The 19,818-nt window shown below is 47.2% G+C and overlaps 1 protein-coding gene across 1 annotated transcript in view; it reads right to left on the minus strand.

The window, feature by feature from the left end:
- Positions 1-6,110: 6,110 nt before the first annotated feature.
- Positions 6,111-19,818, minus strand: part of OPHN1 (oligophrenin 1) — a 184,109-nt gene continuing 170,401 nt past the window's right edge. The window contains exons 22-24 of the mRNA XM_056859175.1: positions 17,802-17,852; positions 6,334-6,387; positions 6,111-6,148 (exon numbers count right to left, since the gene is read on the minus strand). Coding sequence (XP_056715153.1) covers positions 6,345-6,387; positions 17,802-17,852 — 94 coding nt within the window. The 3' untranslated portion in view covers positions 6,111-6,148; positions 6,334-6,344. The remainder of the gene's footprint in view (positions 6,149-6,333; positions 6,388-17,801; positions 17,853-19,818) is intronic.

The raw sequence follows: 19,818 nt of genomic DNA on the forward strand, positions 1-19,818 counted from the left end.
CTAGGCTGGACCATCCAGGGCAGGGCATGATGTAAGACCCTTAAGAGAAATGTTTTGTGGTTGTAGAATAGGATTTCATAGATATGCTGATGACACACCCAGTTCTACATTTCTCTGTCCAAACAGTCAGATGATGCAGGGGAGGTCTTCAGCCACAGCCTCACTACTCGGAGTAAACAAAGTAGCACTAAACCCTGACAAAACAGGGGTCCTGCTGGTTGGGAAGACTGAGTGAGGTCTTAAAAGAAGTTAGGTCTCCCACATCCGATGGGGCTGAGCTGACCCTTGCTGACCCAGCTGAGAGTCTAGGGATTATACTGGACCCAGAATTTATGCCAGGGAAGCAAGTTACTGCAGCTGAGAGAAACACTTTCTGCCATCTTCATTTGGCCCAGAAGGTGGCTCCCTACCCCCGGACTCAGCTGATCCACTTTATGTTGGTCTAACCTTCAAGTCTACCCAGAACCTCCAGCTGGTACAGTATGCCACCGCTCATTTGCTATCAGGAGTGAGGCAGATTACACCTATTAAACCCATTTTACAGTCACTCCATTGGCTATCTGCCAGTCATCAGTCGCCAGGTTCACTTCAAGGCAATGGTTACCATGTGCAAGACTGTGGGCCCTTATTTCTGCAGGACCACCTTCTGCTCTGCTGTCGCAGCTTCTCTCCTCTGAGCAAAGCCTCTTGCAAAGGGCAAAATTGATGGCTTCCCCAAATACATGAATTCTCTGTTGTGGCTCCCGCCTTGGGGAGTGGCCTGCCTGAGGTAAGTTAGGCTCCTCGTTTCTGTCATTCTGCAAACTGTACAAAAGAGAATTATTCAGGAGAGCTAGCGTGGTGTAGTGGTTAAGAGCGGCGGACTCTAATCTGGAGAACTGGGTTCGATTCCCCACTCTTCCACATGCAGGTTGCTGGGTGACCTTGGGCCACTCATGGTTCTCTCAGAACTCTCTCAGCCCCACCTACTTCACAAGTTGTGGGGAGGGGGAGAGGGAATTGTAAGCCGCTTTGAGAGTCCTTAAGGTAGAGAAAAGTCCTTAAGGTAGAAAAAAGCAGGGTATAAAAACTAACTCTTCTTTGGAGCGGTGGACTCTGATCTGGAGAACTGGGGTTGATTCCCCACTCCTCCACATGAGCGGTGGATGCTAATCTGGTGAACTGGATTTGTTTCCCTATTCCTACACATGAAGCCAGCTGGGTGACCTTGGGCTAGCCACAGCTCTCTCAGACCCCCACAAGGGGTCTGTTGTGGGGAGGGGAAGGTGATTGTAAGCTGATTTTATTCTTCCTTAAGTAGTAGAGAAAGTTGGCATATAAAAACCAATTCCTCCTCCTCCTCCTCCTTCATCAAGGGAATAGAGCTATGGTATAATGCAATGATCCACGAAGGCACTTTTATTAATAGGATAGAGCTATAGTGTATGTCACTGCTAATGGTATGTATCATCTGTTTATTGTGTTATTACTATTACTACTGTTCTCACTACATCATTTTCTACTTTTGAAAATCAATTTTCTGCATTCTTTGAAATTTATCTGTTATGTTTTACACTTTTTCTAATTTGTAATCCTAGTGTTATTGCATTGCTTATTAGATGCCTCATGCTGTTTTACTGCATTGTTTTAAATGCTGTAATCCGCTTTGTGTCTCATCAAGAAAGATGGGCTATAAAGCAAATAAATCGCAACATTACAACCCCCGCTACCTCCCCCTTTCCCAAAAAAACTGCTGCAGCTTCAACCCCATTAAAAAGTCTGACAGACCTCATGGCCTCCTAGAATCTGAAGACGGCGGCTCCTGTTACAGTTTTTGACATATTAGAGCATATAAACTGTTGTATTAGTGTTTGTACGTATGCAGAATTATTCAATGTAAAACCTTATTCTTCATAAAGACCATTTAGAGGCTTGTATTTCATTTAAAATGAATATGCCTGGCTAAGAGACTCTTTTAGAAAACTCCTCTACTGTTTTGAAAACTAATCTTTTGAGAGATTAGAGAGAATCCAACTAAGGGTTTGGAATCCAACAAAATTTCTGGAATCCAACTACGGTAGGTTTTGGAATCCAATCTGCCACTAACACTGACTGTTATAAAATAGTGTTGTATAATGTAATATTGTGTTTTAAAGTATAAATATGAAAGAATTGCTACAGATTGCTGAAAATAGATTCATTTTGATCATGCTCTTTGCGAGATGAAGATGCTGATAGTATTAAGCATTATAGAGGTATATTAAAGCTAAAAACTGACTGTTTAAGAAATAAGCAAATAACCAGCTGGAAGAGGAAGTCCTTATATGGTAGCCTGTAGGAATACAGAAAAAGGAAGTCCTTATATGGTACAAGTTTAGTTGTGGAAATCCGGCTAAGTTGGAATACGGTGACTTTTAACAGTATAAATACAGGCAAGGAAGAACTAGAATTTTAGATCTCTCTGAGTTTTTGACTTAAGAGAATCTCTGAGGAGATTGGCTTGGGTATGTATTGATTTACTTATATACTATTCTAGATAGAATGAATCCGATTCTTTTAACTAAATCAGACCTTTACTGTTATATTTTACGTATTGGATTTTAAAACTAAATAGTATGTAGAACTTGCTTGCTTTATTGTATGCATTGTTATTGCTTTTAAGACTTTGTAATACTTGCATATACATACACAATTATTTCATTGGAGCTATTCAATAAAAAGACTTACTTTTGTGAGTAAATGAGTCCTGCTTACTAGGTGACTAACTGAATAAGATAACATACCACTTCTCAGGAAGGGGTCAATTCCAAGAGCATAGACAACTGAAACGCACTGACCCGCTTCACTCCTTTCCCTCCTCGAGGATCCCTTCCACAAGGTAAGAGCCGCAGGCCCTGTTCAATGCCAGGATGGCGACCTTCAAGGAGGGGATCAAGCAGAGAATGGCATTTGGGTCCTTCAAGGGCCCTAGGCCATAAAGGCTCTAAAGCAGGGTTCCCCAACGTGGCACCCATGGGCACTATAGCCCCCAAGCAGTACTTATCCTGGTACATGCCAAGCTTTTTAGACAGTGGGTGTGGCTACTTTAAGGCAGGGCTTGTTATCAGCTGCTGTAATTCAAATGAAAGGGCTTTCCACTGCTGCAACAGCCCCCACAGACAGCCACTGGAGGATCAGGAGAAATGGTGAGCACCTGGGCTTGTAGTTCCAACCCACCTTCAAGCTTTCTTTCTTTTTATTCTCCCTTCTCTTTCCCCTTCCTCCCCCTGGGCCTTCCTTTGTTTCTCTTTATTCCCCTTCTACAATTCTTTTGCAAAGCAAGGAGGAAGTATTGTGTTTTGCACCGTTGAACTGTGGAACTCCCTGCCCCAATATGTGGTGATGGCTGACACCTTGGAAGGCTTTAAGAGGGGAGTGGACATGTTCAAGAAGGAAAGGTCCATACATGGATATTATCAAAGGAATATGTGGAAAACAGGCAGGACAATGCTGCTGCAGTCGTCTTGTTTGGGGGCTTCCTAGAGGCACCTGGTTGGCCACTGTGTGAACGGACTGCTGGGCTTGAGGGGCCTTTCTTATATTCTTATGCTACACTTTCTGTGGAAGCCATTTTGGATTTAGGTTTGCCTGCCACGGAAGCCATTTTGGGGTAGTGCTCACCACCCACTCCCAAAATTCCAGATGTGCCCACAGGCTCAAAAAGATCGGGGACCAGCACCACGCACTGAACCTGGAAATGAACTGGTAGCCAATGGAGACGTTTGAAATAGGCGAGATGTGTTTCTGCTGGCCACACGCTGGCAAGGGTGGAAGGTGCCACCAGCCAAGGGCACCTCTTCTCACCAATGTGGCCATCAGCAAAGGGGTGGGACTGCCTCCCTCACAGTGACCTGTGCATTTGAGCACCCCCCCGCCCCTGCCCCCCCCCCGCAATCCTTTGATCAAGTTGTGGAAATAAAATGCATACAGTTGTAATAACACAGACAGGAAAGGATTTTTTAACCCATAGAAACTTTATGAACATTATGACTAACTGGACAAAATACATTAGAAAATACCTTAAGTGCCTTGAAATTCACAGAAGAACAAGTTGAATTGTTGGACATCTTTAGGTTGCTTAGCTTCTGATGAACGGAGGCATGCAGAAAGACCCGCTGACCTTCACGTGAGGTGGCCGGTGGCCCTAAGCATGGAGAAAGCGACCACAAGAGCAGGATTTTGCAAGGCTCCGAACGTGCCGCTTCCTGATGCTGATTGTGTTTCATATTTCTCCCCAGCCATCTCCAACATGCTGACCAATAGTATTTGTGTCCTCCCACTTTGCCTAGCATTCAACCATTACTTGGACCCATAGCTTGAGTATGTTTTTAAAAAAGATCCTGATCTCTACCTTTCCTGTTTGGTCACAACCACATCAGTAAGTAGCTGCCCCTGAGGAACACCCCCACCCACCCACACACACCACCCTGATCACAAGAAAGATTCAATCGAGGGCCTCGGAGTGGACTGCCAGGACTCCACTGTGCCCTGCAAAGCTTTCCAGCTGATTAATTTCACTAGAGTTACCTGCAATCTTGTTGTCTGACTTGTGCCAGCTGGTCACAAGTTGGACAAAATGGAATGGATTACAGTCTCTTATTTGGCAGCAACCGATGTCAGTTCAAGTGTGTAAAAGCGCTGATATCACTCAAAGACAACATTAAGTTGGGCATGCACAAACATTGATTTCCCCCCACCTGCCACTGTTAAACAAGTGCACACAGGACAGCAAGTTCAATGTGCAGACACTGTAACAGAAAGGAGAAAATGCTTTATGTCTCCAAGCATAGCATACTGCCACAACCAGGACTGCGCTCGGGACAGAAAACAGCACGCGCACCAGTGAGTCTAAAAGGCAAGTGGCACAGAGACACAGGGATACAGGAGGCCAGGATCTCTGCTGGCACAGCATTACCTTCCTTGTACCCAACAGTGATGGAGACTCTTCTGTTTTGGTCCTAGTGAATGGTACATGTTGCAGTGTAAGCCCATATCCTCAAAGTACTGGAATCTAAAGGAGTGCTTTACCCATGCTGCAGAAAGCAGAACATGGTAGTATACAAGGAACATATTGCCACAGTGCTTCTAGGCAAGGGGCTGCCGGGGACTCTGGTAAACTAGGAAAATGAGTGTCTTTGAGACTTTAAAAGCCACTTCATAGCCCGCCCACCCCGCCCCACCCAGTCCAGAGCACGCACACGCACACACAAGAGTCTCTGATCTGCTGCGGCATGGAAGCCCTGGCTGCCACTCCAGGCCGGTCTCAGGCTGATGCCAGTTGGATCAGCCTGAGGAATAATGGAATGAGGCCCCACGCAAGACCCAGAAAAAGCCACGGTGAGATGTTTTGGACATCACAGGAAGCACCATCTAAGGGACAAACAACTCCTTCAGTAAGATCCAGCACTGTTCTTCCTGCAAAGAAGAACTCTCGTTTTAAAAGTCTTCACATTCCTACAAGGCATTCACAAAAGGAATCCATAAGGAATCCACTCCCGCATAATATTTGCTTGCTGGGTGAAGCAGAGCACAGGGGGTGATGAGTGGGCGGAGACAACTGTCTGCGCAGGAAGTTTTCCCGCATTTCTTCCAACAGCCCAAGCAGGTCTCGCTGTTGCAGCCGACTGAAATGCGCACGCTTCAAAGCCTCCTCTTAGCCCAGCCAGGGCAGCACCAGTAGGAAGGGTTCCAAGGCAGAGTCTTCCGAGTGAAGCAGGCCGGGCAGAGGGCCCCTTTCCATCGTGAAGAAGGCTGCAAAACTGGTCCCTTTCATGGGCTCCAAAATCCATCGACTGCCCACTAGCCAGCAACGCCACCTCTAGTTAGCATCTAAATGGCAAAGGAAAAACCAAGAATGTTCTTTGACCACTGGCAAACAGCTTGGAAGTAGGGAAGAGAAGCAAACCATGGGCTGGATTTTAAATTAATGGCGAGGTGGAGGTACTGTCTTCCATGGCAATATCCCCTTTTCTTCAAACAATACAAACTGTTCACAATGCTGTGTTCCAAGGGCACAGTCCTGCAGAAAGCTCATCTGGGCAGAACACAACATGTGCTGGGAAGCAAGAAGATGGACGCTGGCTATTGTGGCTGTCTCTCCGGAACCAGCCAGGGTCAGCCACGTGAAAGTCTGGAGAAAGAACAATAGGCGGAGCTATTAGAGCTGAGCTGAACATCTGGAAATGCCAGAGTGGTACAGACATACTAGGACTGGACCATTCAGAATGCGAGGAGGGGAATGACACACTGGAACCCCCGCCCTAAATACCAGCAGCAGAGCTGCTGATGCCTAATTCTTCAGTATGCAACAATTACCTTTTAGCCTCTCAGCTTTCGTCGCTTGGGAGCCTGCCTTGAGGTGATGAGGAACTGCAAAGAGCAAAAGAACAAAACAAAACATCAGTGCAAGGAATATTCTCCTATGAAACACTCCTATCCTGGAAGCGTATGGTAAAATGAAAAATTATTGTGCAAATTTCCAAACACAGTCCTGAAATTCACTAGTTTCTGAGCCAGGACAAAAATGCCATGTGATGTTTCCCTAAATGAAAGGGAAGCACAAAAATGCCATGTGATTTTTCCGTACACTAAAGGGAACACTTTAAATGATGACTAAGCCAACAGGCAAGTCACATAACACATACCTTGAGCCATGCTTAATTTTTGATGCAGATCTGTTACAGTTTTTTTTTTTACAAATCCAGGTCACATTTGCCTGGTTACCCCATGAAATACTTTGTTCATAAAAAATGAACAAAGGAGAGGGTTAAAGTAACTAAGCCTGATGAGGAATTTTCCTTTCATCATTTAATATGTGTGCGAAACTAGTCCAGAAAACTCATTCTGGGTTAGGCGGAGTACATGGGGGTAAAAATGTAACTTTAACATGTTCAAAAGAAAGATTTTGGATGTCTAACATGAGAAAAAATGTAATTTTTGTTCTGAGACAATGTTCTGTTTGTGACCTCTCCTCATTTTCAGAGGAAATAATTAATATTTTAGTTTTGGTTGATGGATATACAGAGTTTTTGATGACTTTGTCCCACTGGAATCCAGACAGCAAACGCTGAGATCAAGACACTCACTTACTTTGTAATGCATTTGCTATTTCATGAATCTTACTCATAGAATGAACTCTGTCATTCATTGCAGGTCAGTGGGCAAAATCTTTGGGCATAAAACTGAAATACAGTGTCGTTCTTAATCTGCTAAAATGGTAGTAGATGGTATGTAAAAATTACAGAGAGAAATGTGTTTTGATGAGACTCCTGAAGTGAAGAGTCAAAAATAATTCCTTGTCATGATATGTTTGGTTTCAATTCTTACCAGAGGTCAAGAAAGTAAATCTTGTGAAAAATTTGTGTCTGAAGCTACACACAGTGCAAGAACAGTAAAATAATGAACATGTATTTCAACTGTGTGTTTTCATCTCCGATATTCCAAGTAAGGTCATGAAAAATGCAACCGAGATGAAGCAAATGGATTAGCCTGGATTTTCACATTACCAGGTAAAATCTATGTCAGTCTTCTAGAATAAAGGCATTGTGTTATGCATGGTAAGCAGTTGGTGTGAATGAGAATTCTGAGACTTTAGTTCTGATCTTAAAGGGGTAGGACTGATGATGTTAAAGGGGTTCAGGACATGATGTCAAAAAGGTATGCTCATCGGACTGCTCCTTACTCAACACTTTTCTAGAAGGAAATGAAACATCTCTGTCTATTGAATGGTTTCCAAATGACCAAGGTTGTGTGAGTTCATATTCAACGTTAAAATGAATGGGCTATAATGTTCTAATGAACAGTTCTAACATATTTTGATTTTGGCTGTCTTTAGGATAAGAAAATCTATACTTTTCATTTAAAAAAAAGGAGGAAAAAGAAATGACTACAGAATTGATTCCTAAGAGCAACAAGGATGACACAGATGTTCTAGCTATGTAACTATTGCAGCTTGGAGTAATATTATCAGTAAGTCTTCTCAATGAAAACTTGACTGGAAAAATTCAAGGACAATGTGTTGTACTACAATGTCAACTATGTGTCAGGCACCGGCCTGGTACCCAGCGGCTAAGCCAGGTGGTGTTTCAAGGTCGAACTGTTGTTCAGCTCTGGTTTTATTATGTCTTGCTCTTCCCTGGGAACAAGTGCTATCAGGGGGTTGCCATAGCAACCAGTAGTCCAGAAAGTTCACTTTCACCTTTATAGCTCCCGTACCCTTAGTGTTTCCCCCATTAGTATCCTTGCCAATTTCCAAGTCAATTTCTGTAACTCACTGTATATTTCTTAATAAATCAACTTACTATGGAAGGCCTGCCTAGAAGTTGATTTGTGGGATTTGTCTGGTGAGCCCAGAGCTGACACTATGTTTATCAAGTGTTTGTGTAAATACGTTTCATTCATAGCAGCTTTCTTTCTCGAACACAGTCTTGGGAGAATGGGGGTTACTGCACTTTGTATTCCCAGCGATGTATTAAGAGTTTGAAAACGTTATAAAACACATCGCTCTAAAAGGGTTTTTGGATACCACGGCTTATAAATGGTTGAAAGATGTCTTCACAGCTAAAGGGACCAAACAAAGTGTGAACAGTATTTTTTATAACGTTTTCAAACAATACATCGCTGGGAATACAAGTGCGGTAACCCCCAATGTTCTGCTTGAAAATGAAAGTGTTTTGCTTAAAATGTTAAGAGATTAAGAAAAAATATATTGCCTCCAAAGTGGTACAGTGGTTTGCAATATTTAAAAGAAATCTTGGAAAAGTTGTAAGTACTTTGGACATTATAAAACCTTTTTGAGGCTAACAGTTTACATGAATGTTATAATATGACTCTTGAATTTAATTAAGACAGGTTCATAGGTCAAATGTTTTAAATAAGGACTATATTTATCAAACCCAAAGGAATTGCCTATTTCACTTGAGAAAGTATATATGACTTTGATTTCTATAGAATAGTGCATAAGGCTGAATATTTGAGGATGCTTTACCTCTTGCCCTTCCACCATCGCCTGAGGAGGTTTTAAGTCTTGATCTTGGCTTACCTGATGAGGTGTTTAATATTGCCCTGGAGGAGAAATTTACCATGGAGGAAGAATTCTGACCTGATTCATAATCCTGATAGTTTGATCCAATTTCCAGATGAAGATTAACAGCTGATTATATTATATTAGGTGCTGTGGAACACCGGCAGGATGCTGCTGCTGAAGTCGTCTTGTTTGTGGCTTCCTAGGGGCACCTGGTTGGGCACTGTGTGAACAGACTGCTGGACTTGAGGGCCTTGGTCTGATCCAGCATGACCTTTCTTATGTTCTTTTGTTACTACCAACAGCTAATACTGCTTTTATTATTATATGCTGTATGCTTTTCAAGTATAACTATGCATATAAGTAATCATGTAATCATTTAACTTTGTTTATGTCATTGTAATCACATTTATCTCATATACTATATGATGTATTCATAGCATTTCAAATATTCATTATGTTATGATGTGTGTTATTTTATACTTAATTACCTCATCTGCAAGGGACAGGGTCTGTAATGGTATTAGGCAAATACTGAGTTGAAAATAGATTACCGTATATACTCGAGTATAAGCCGACCCGAGTATAAGCTGAGGAATCTAATTTAGCCCAGAAAAGGGATCCCGTTATTGACCCGACTATAAGCCGAGGGTGGGAAATACAGGAATCTAAAATGGCGGACGCCATTTTAGAGCGGGAGGAGGATCTCGCCCCTGCCCCGGGTTGCCCTCCCGCCCGGGCTCCCAGGCCCTCAAGACCCACACCGACCCCAGTGCCATCCTACGGGGGAAGGGGGAAGAGCCCTTGAACCCTCACTCACCGGGAGAGCGCGGCTCCATCTGCGCAGTGGGGGGGGAAGAAACAGCCGCCCCCTCCAGCAGCCGCCGCCTGCCGCCTCTCTTCTGTGGCCCGAGAAGCAGCGGCGGGAGCGGCCGGGGGTCCCTCGCCGCCACCATCCCCTCCAGCAGCCGCCGCGGGCCGCCTCCGCCTCTCCTCTGCGGCCTGTGGCGGCTGCTGGAGGGGGCAGCGGTGGCGGCGAGGGATCCCGGCCGCCCCCGCCGCTTCTCAAAGCGTCCCCCTCGCTGCAGGTGCGGCCGCGCGCTGCAGGAGGGGGCGGCGGCGGTGGCGAGGGACCCCGGCCGCCCCCGCCGCTTCTCAAAGCGGGCCGCAGAGGAGAGGCGGAGGCAGCCCGCGGCGGCTGCTGGCAGCCCGAGCATCAGGTAATTTCCCCCTCCCTCCCTCTACCGTATAGACTCAAGTATAAGCCGAGGAGGGCTTTTTCAGCCTAAAAAAAGGGCTGAAAAACTCAGCTTATACTCGAGTATATACGGTATATGCACTGCAGATTGCGGCAATTAACAGTATTAATGTCTCCCGGCTGTAGTATGGCATGCCTAAATGGTTCTGATTTAGCCGCGGACTGAAAGTAAAGCAGATACCGTGAACTCTAGGAAGAGCTAGGCAGCCGGCCAAAGCCAGCCAACTCTTAGCAAAACAAAGAGATAATGACAGAAACGCTTTTAAAACTGCTGTCTATGCTGCCTGTGGGGGTAACAGAAATGCATGCAAGCATCTTTCTCCCATCCTTGATGTGAATAAGAGTATTTCTCAACATATTATATACTTAGCCATTCATATTGTTATCTGAGTTGATGTCTGAAGTTAGTGGAAACCTGTTTGAAGATTTGGGACCTTGATTATATCTTTATCAATTGTATCTGTGTAACCTTATAACTTGGGGTACAAAGGACGAGAAATGTAAAATAACTGCTTATGGGGGGAAATTTTATCTGATTTGTATTTTTACTACATGAGAAGGATGTTTTTTGATCCCCGGGAAAGATGTGATGAGAACAGATTAGAATTCTCATGACCACTCAGCTCTAAAAGAGTATATGAAGGGTTAGAAATAGTTCAGTAGTGGGGAGTTCTTTAGCAGACTATGCCGCAATGCTGTCTGTCTGTCTAAAGAATTTTCCCCATCAGCATGGCACATTGTCAGGCCTGTATCTCAGTTGATGTTTACTTTCGCTTTCCCACCGACCAGACTCAAGGACTGTTGTGCCTACTGAACTCCGTTTGAAGCTCTGGGAACTCAGCTTTGTTTGTGATTCGTAATCTCTTGCCTTTTCAGTTCTTTTATATTACCAGGTTCAAGCCAGCAAGCTTCATTGCTGTCACCCTTTTCTTTATGCTCTGTTAACCTATTTTGACCAGTAAAACCAGCTTCTTTGGACCTGACTGTCTCTGATGTGGTTTTTGATTCAATTGGGCCAAGGGCTTACATTGTGACAGCAATCAAACAATCCTTCATCTTCTGCCAGGCTGGAGCCCCGGAGGGTTCACCTGCCACTCGGATGGGAGTGAGGAAACACTCTCTGAGTGACTCGTGGCTAGAGCCCGTGTGGTTCGCCCCAGACCCGCCAGAACTGATCCCTGGGAAGCGGGTTCCGACAGAACCCTGGACGACGATCCCGACCTCGTACGGGACATTGTAACTGAGCTACGGAGGACTGGCACGGAAGTCAGTCGCCTACATGGATTAATACAGGCCCAGTGGCGTTCTCTGGCGACAGCCCCCTGGATGTCCGACGTTGAGGATGCCAACACCTGCTTAGACCTCCAAGCCCTTGACCGCTTGGTGGAGGAAGCTCGGTTGGCGGCTGAGGATTTACAACTACTAACGGACTTGTTAGACAGGCTTATTGTTCGTGAGACCTCTCCGGATTTGTGCGCGGCCCCAATCCGCCCAGCCGTATCCCAAGCCATGGCGGGATTGACGCCGGAAGGTGTTCCATTGGTACTGAATGCGGCTGAGTGTCAAGCAGAAGCTCAACAGATTGCAGTTCAAACGGCGCTACTGTTTGTGGGACTACCTAAGGATACCACAGTAGCCGACCTATCACAATTGTTAACCCCAACTTTCGGGGCTGGGGCAGGTTCAGGTTCAACTGCTACTGGGTGGGGAGTCTAAACCGCTCCTCACCCTATTGGAAAAAGAACTTCTACCACTTGTTACCACGGCTGCTGCCCTGAAGCTCGAGGCCGCCCAAACTCTCACGGACAGAGAGGCAGCTGCGGCGGCTGAGGCGGCGGCCAAAGCTCAGGCCGAGCGGGAAAGGGAGCAGCAGTTGGCTGAAGAACGGGCGCGGGCGGGTGTGCGCCCCAAAGACGCCGGGCGAACTGGCCCCTCGTGGGGGCCAACGTTTTCTCCGGCTTTTGCTCCATCTCGCACCTCCCAACGCGCACGTCGCCTCACAGAACGACTTTGGGGCTCCGACGACTCTGACGAGGAGGACTTGTATGGGGACGGCTCCCATTGGGCCACTGGTTTGCGGTCCAGTCGAGCGCATCGTCCGGGTGGCCCCGAGGAGGAAGTGCACCTATTGAGGGCTCAAAACCGAGAGTTATACGATCGTGTAGATCGCCTCCAGGATCAACTGGAACACTTGTTTCGAGACAACGAGCGCTTGCAACAGGCGCTGACGACTCCGGCGCAGCCCGTTCTCCCTGTTCAGCCGGGTATCCCAGCTCAACAACCCGCAGCACCAGTGCACCCCCAACCGGGTGTACCCGCTCAACCGCCTGCTCTCCCCCTAGTTCCGGGAGCCCCGGCTGCACCACTTCCCGGAACACCCGTGCTACCGGGTCAAACTATATCCGGTCTATGGAAGCAACCTCGGCTGAAGACGACATATGATGGTTCACTCAAAACTCTACCCTGTTTTCTTCATCAAGTGGACAGTTATATGAGGGAACAACACTGAGGACAGCCGAGTCCGGTTCATAGCCTCTTTATTGACGGGGAAAGCAGCTGAATGGATGGTCCTCCAATTTGACACTAGATCCCGATCTATCCGCTCCCTCAACAATTTCATGCTTGCCTTGCGGAGACGGTTTGAGGACCCCTTTATGGGAGAATGAGCTAAGGCAGAACTGTTAAAACTCAGACAGGGCTCCTCTCCAGTCCGGGAATTTGCGGATGAATTCCAGAGACTGGCAAGCAAGATTGTGGATTGGCCTGAGGCCACCCTTATTCATTATTTCAGGGAAGCCTTACACCCTGATATTCTGAACTGGTCGTATATGCGGGGTGATCCCAAGACCCTAGAAGATTGGATTTTGCTGGCTGAGGTCGAGAGCCACCGACGTTTCATTTCCCTGGTCCGACAGCGAAACAGGGATAAGAGCGCCCAAAACCCCCCTCCGAAAGCGCCGCTTTCCAGCCTACGTAAACCTACGCGGCCACCTCTGGATTGCGAATCGAGGTTCCAGAGGGGGGCTTGCCTTGTTTGCAGGGAATTGGGCCACTTTGCAGCGGCTTGTCCTCAGCGTCCGGAGGCCACTCGCCCCAGCGTACCACCCCGAGCTCGAGGGAGACCTCAACGCAGAGGCACCTCGACCACCCGCAGCGCAGCGCCGGGACGACCCACACCCTCTGCACTTCACGTTGAGGAATCGGCTAACCTTTCTGCACCAAACGGCCCCGCAGGGTCTCGGATTACAAGTGCCCCAATGGGGGACAACTCTCCTTCTTCTGACGAGGATAACCAATGGAATGCTCCAGCTCTAAACCTGGAAAACCCTCTTGATCTGTCAAAAAAACGGATTCGGTCTGTGGTGAGTCTCCACAGACCCCTGCAGAATCTCCTGCTAAACCCAAAGCTCCCGTCAAGGTGAGTGAAGTGGAAACCACTGTTTATGTAGACGCAGTGTTGCAACACTATAAAGGGGGTCCCCAATTACCTGTCAAGGCACTTATTGACTCTGGCTGCGGCCGCACCTTAATTAGTGAGGCCACGTTTGCAGCTCTCAAAGTCAAGTCCATATTATTGATTTCAGATATTTTGGGACAATTACAAGAGGGACGCGTTTTTTCCAAATTGGACTTAGTGGAAGCTTATTATCGCATCCGTATCCGTGAGGGGGACGAACCCCTCACCGCCTTCTCTAGCTGTTTTGGAATGTATGAATTTCTTGTGATGCCTTTCGGATTAAAAGGGGCCCCCGGGGGTCTTCATGCAACTCATTAACGAAATCCTCCATGATTTGCTATATCGCGGCGTGGTAGTTTATTTGGATGACATTCTTATTTATTCGAAAACCATGGAGGAACATGTTGCTCTGGTCAGAGAAGTTTTGCAACGTCTGCGTAACCACCAGCTCTATGCAAAACTGTCCAAATGCGAATTTCACCAAGAGAAAATAACTTTCTTGGGGTACATAATCTCTCATCGTGGTCTTAGCATGGACCCCGCTAAGGTCCAATTGGTACTTGACTGGACTCCACCCTCCACCCGCAAGCAAGTGCAGCAATTTCTGGGCTTTGCCAATTTCTACCGCGGTTTCATTCCCAATTTTGCTCAAGTGGCGCTGCCAATCACTGACCTCCTGAAAACAAAAGGTAAAGGGGTTTCTGCAACATTGCCCTCTGCCAAAAAACTGTGGACTGATCAATGCCAATCCGCCTTTGAAGCCCTCAAACGGCTTTTCACTTCTGAACATGTGCTGCAGCACCCAAATCCGAACCAAATGTTTGTTGTGCAAGTCGATGCATCCGACGTAGCCATGGGGGAGGGGCTTCTCCAAAGAGGACCGGAAAGTCTCCTTCACCCCTGTGCCTACTTCTCGAAAAAGTTTGCGCATGCCCAATTAAACTGGCCCATTTGGGAAAAGGAGGCATCAGCCGTCCACCATGCCCTTACTCTGTGGAGGCAATTCCTGGAGGGATCCAGGGTCCCCTTCGAAGTCTGGACCGATCACAAAAATCTAGCTGCCCTCACGGGGACCCATAAATTGTCTGCAAAACAACAGCGTTGGGCGGACTTCTTTGCTCAGTTCCGTTTTGTTCTTAAACATGTGCCCAGGAAACAGAATGTGCTTGCAGATGCCCTATATAGGTTGCCTCAATACCCAGTAAAACGTGATTGGCCGACAGACTCTTTATTCACCCCGGCACAAAGAGGAGCCCTGCCCCTGCTGGCCGTGCAGACCCGGTCCCAAACCCGACCCCAGCATGGGAATCGCGCAGTGGCCGACAAGGTGTCCAGCCCTAACCAGCGGGCTCCCTCGCCAGCCCCCCTTGCGCCAACTGTATCCGGCGCCCCGCAGCAACCAGTTTCTCCCCCCCCTCCAACACCACCAGCTCCTGGTTCACCCTCTCCCGCGAAAGGAGGGGGGGTGATCATTTCCAACTCCTTCCTGGACTCCCTTCGGGCTCAGTGCTTAGCCGAACGCACTGCCCTAACCCTGCCCCAAGGTGTACTTGAGCAAGGTGGTTGTTGGTACAAAGACTCAAAACTATACGTGCCTAGGATACTTCGGAGAGAAGTCCTGCAGTTAGCCCATGGAGCTAAAACTACAGGACACTTTGGGTTCCTGAAAACCCTTCACTTGTTGCGCAGACAGTTTTGGGGGGGGGGGGAATGCGTTCTGATGTGGACTCCTTCATTCACAGCCGCCCTATCTGTGCCACAGTCAAACGATCTCAAGGCAAACCCCCAAGATTCCGTGGAAGAGCGCAACCATCCGTTTTGCCAGTGCTTTTAACCCGGCTCCGCACAACTGGGCCAGTTGAGCATCCTCCACTAGACAATCTGACACTAGGAGGTCGTGGCGGGCGCTGGCCTCCACGCTGCGCCCGTACAAGTCCAGTCAGGCGGCTACGTTCCACTTCTGCCCGATGAACGTTGTCTAGGGCGTCCTGAAAGGAAGGTATCAAGGAGGAGACCCTTCCAGGGCTCCAGCTCCGGGGAACAGATCCACCGGGACCAGGGCGAACCACACCGGGCTCACTCGGAGAGCTCTGTCGTAGCTCCCATCCGAGTGGCAGGTGAGCCACACGGGGCTCCAGTCACGGTAAACTCACTCGGAGAGCTTTGTCTTAGCTCCCGAGTGGCAGGCGAACCCTCCTGGGCTCCAGCCTGACTGATGAAAAGGGTGATGACGGATAGCTGTGATAATGTGAGCTCTTGATCCATAGAACCAGAAATCACCACAGAGACAATCAGATTCCAAGCAGATGGCTTTTACTGGTCAAATAGGCAATACAGTGCATTGAGGATAAGATGACAGCTATGAGTTGTCTTGCTCGTTAGTTGGAAATATAAGGCATAGAAACGGCGGGAGATTACAAAGCATAAACAGAGCATTATTTCCCAGGAGTGGCGTTCCCAGGCTTTGGTATGTGGAGCCGTCCTTGAAGTCTGGACGGTTCAGCAAAGGAACGAAAGGAAACATCTAAACCGAGATAACAGCCTGACAGTTGGTGAATTAGTGTATCTTTCCACAAAAAACCTGCGATCCACTCGACCTTGCCACAAACTCAGTGCCAAGTACATTGGACCATATCCCATTGCCCGGATCGTTAACCCTGTCACTGTGGAACTGACTCTCCCCAAAACCCTGAGACGTATCCACCCAGTCTTCCATGTCAGCCTCCTTAAACCTCATGTCGCCTCCCCGGAATGGCACCCAGAACCACCTCCCGAGCAGCCTGTGATGGTGGGGGTGAGGAGCATTTTGAAGTGTCAAAGATCTTAGATTCACGTATACGGCATGGATCCCTACAGTACTTAATTCGCTGGAAACACTTCCCCCCTGCCTACGATGAGTGGGTGCGTGCACAGGATGTCTCCGCCCCACACTTAGTGACTGCCTTTCACACCACCTACCCGGATAAGCTGTCCCCCTTGCAAGATGGGAGGGGACCTTAAGGGGGGCAGAATGTCAGGCCTGTATCTCAGTTGATGTTTACTTTCGCTTTCCCACCGACCAGACTCAAGGACTGTTGTGCCTACTGAACTCCGTTTGAAGCTCTGGGAACTCAGCTTTGTTTGTGATACGGTATGTAATCTCTTGCCTTTTCAGTGCTTTTATATTACCAGGTTCAAGCCAGCAAGCTTCATTGCTGTCAGCCTTTTCTTTATGCTCTGTTAACCTATTTTGACCAGTAAAACCAGCTTCTTTGGACCTGTCTCTGATGTGGTTTTTGGTTCAATTGGGCCAAGGGCTTACACACATCCAGAGGTATGTGAACTTTGTAATTTTTACTGTAATTTTTACTGAACAGATCTGCTTAGACATTGTAATATTCTACTTATATTGTGTAATATTTTGTTAGGATTTTTCATATAATGTAAGTTTTTGCTGTAGTTTTTAACATTTTGTTGGAAGTTTTATACAATGTAACAATATATTCTGAAGTTAGCAATAAAAAGAATTCAACTAATTCGATTAGATTGCCTCATTGCTTTGGGTGGCTATTCCTAACAAGGAAACCTACCTTTTAGTGAGGTATAAAACCTATAGATTTAGTCACTGATAACAGTAATTGAGCTTCTTCACTGGAAAACCCAGGAATAGCTGGCTGTGTAGCCCCGTAACGTGAAGCTCAGTGAAGTAAGAGTGTAAACAATGCTGTTATGCCATAAAAACACCACACTGATGCAACACGCCACACAGCTCCGTGGCCTGCGGAGGGGGAGGAGCAGAGGGCACAGTGGCGACATCAGGTGAGAGGTTCACTCTCCAAAAGCAGACCGCCCAAAGATCTCAAGATCCTTCAGGTTAAAATAAAAGTCTCTAGCACTGGAATGATGTCTTGAAACCACGTGGTCGCCGCAAGATGGCTTGCCAGCATTCCCCCCCCCCCCGGCCTCCCCCCCTCTGCAAAAAACTGTTCAGAAGGGGAGTTGTCTCTGGATGTCCCTCCCCATCCCAGGTGCCCCAGGGGGGAAGAAAGATAACAGCCCTCGCCTACCTTCCTGTCCTGAAGGACGCCGTCTCAAAGAACTTTGTTCGGGAAGCCACTCTGCAAAAGTAACCAGCACAGGCATTGGTCAGGGATGGAGTGGCTTTTGGGGAGAGGCTGATGAACCCTGACTGGCCAACAGTTGTCATTCTAATGCCAAGGGACAGACGGGCACAAATATGTCAGCTCCCCTCCCCACTCTGCACCATCTGATGGAAGCTTCACTTCAAGCCCAAGGTGAGGCTCTTGAAGCGACTCCTCTTGGCAAAGAGCCTGCCACTTCCACATTTCCATTTTTCAGCTCCTGGTGTCTCTGCTTGATGACAGCCAGCGTCACACTCCAATTCCAGGTGAACAGCACCTGCCCTGCTATGTTCAGCCTGCCCGCCAGGAACACTTCGCAGTCTCCTTTCTGTCTGGAGCCCTGGTCTTCTCCTGCCTTGTACAGGGGGCCAAGCTGGCTCTGCTGGGACTGAGCCTCTGCAGGATGCGGGCATGGAGCTGAGTGACTACATGCTTCAAAACTCCCTGCTCAGGGAAAGCCGGTACTTCGTTTATTTTGCAAGATGTGTATCTCACCTTTCTGGCCTAACAAGGTACACCAAGGTGACTAACAAGTTAAAGCTTACATAGTAAAGTCATACAATCATAGAGTTGGAAGGGTCCTCAATGCAGGGTCAGGCTAGAGCATCCCTAACAAGTGTTCGTCCAGCTGCTGCTTGAAGACTGCCAGTGAGGGGGAGCTCACCACCGCCCTGGGCAGCTGATGCCACTGCTGAACTACTCTTGCTGTAAAAAAACCCCTTCTTCCTAATATCTAGCTGGTATCTCTGCAGCAGGCCTTCTCCCTGGTTGCCACTCGAAGCCGGGCTTCCAAAGATGACTAAGTAATGAGCTGGGGAACCAAAGTAGGATGTGAGGAAGGATTCAAACATACAGCCCCACACTTTCATTCCGCAGAGTTCAGAGTCCCAGAAGGCTTTGATAAACATGCAGGCTGTTGGGCCAGAGAAATATTTTGGGGTTTTACCAGACAACCAAATCTTACACATATTTACAAAAGGAAATGAGAAATTTACACTTCAACCAAGTCATGGCAAAACGAGAAGGAAAAGACATGTTGATATTAAACACTACCATCTCTGTAGCATTTTGATCTACTGCTCCGGTCATCTCCAAGTTATTTCAATGCATAGTATGCTATAATGAATGTCTGAAATTTGATGGAGTCTGGCAATTAACATGAAAATATGCAAGCATTTTGATATCCCAAAATTCTGATATGCACAAGCAAATGTTAACAGTCACCCAAATGGAACATCAGTGTTCACTGGTGTGTCTGGGAAACAAAAATATTATGGGACATTCACACAGCATTCAGATGTGAATTTGACATTCTCTCCAACATACATACATGCTTTATGAAGCACAACACTCGCCTCTGGATAACTGTATTTATTTACCATTCTCCCTCCCTCCTACCAAGTTCTGTTGGCAAACAAAAGACCTGGTCTACCCCCTTCATCTTTTACAACCCTCCTCTCCCTTCTCTTTGCTTCCTAGTGCCAAACTTAGTTGCGTTACCAAAGATTACTGATACATCAAATAATGAAAGCCTTAATAAAAAAACTGTGACAATCCATGGGCCAAGCGGCTGCCCATTTCTGGATTTAGATCTCCACGTATCCCATGGACACACCCGGAATTGGGGAAGATTTTGGCAGAATCTGCTCCTAGGACAGCTTCTTCCTTTGAAGGATGGACACCTCAGTTCCTGATGTGTTGAGTGCCAGAACGGAGCCTTGTCTACTCACCAAGAAGGCTCCTTCTGTTCTGGGTTGAAGGTCATCTTGAACTCGCGGGTATTACTATCACGTGCCCAGGGAGGCAGGACTTAAAGGATTTTTTCATCCACTTCCTGTCCCCTGGGCGGGAGATCCAGTTTTCGGACTCGCCGAACTAAGGAGACAGTTAGGTGCAAAGGCCAGCAGGAGACACAACACCTTATGAAATACAAACATTATAT

This window comes from Euleptes europaea, chromosome 13 (assembly GCF_029931775.1).
Source record: "Euleptes europaea isolate rEulEur1 chromosome 13, rEulEur1.hap1, whole genome shotgun sequence".
NCBI lineage: Eukaryota > Metazoa > Chordata > Lepidosauria > Squamata > Sphaerodactylidae > Euleptes > Euleptes europaea.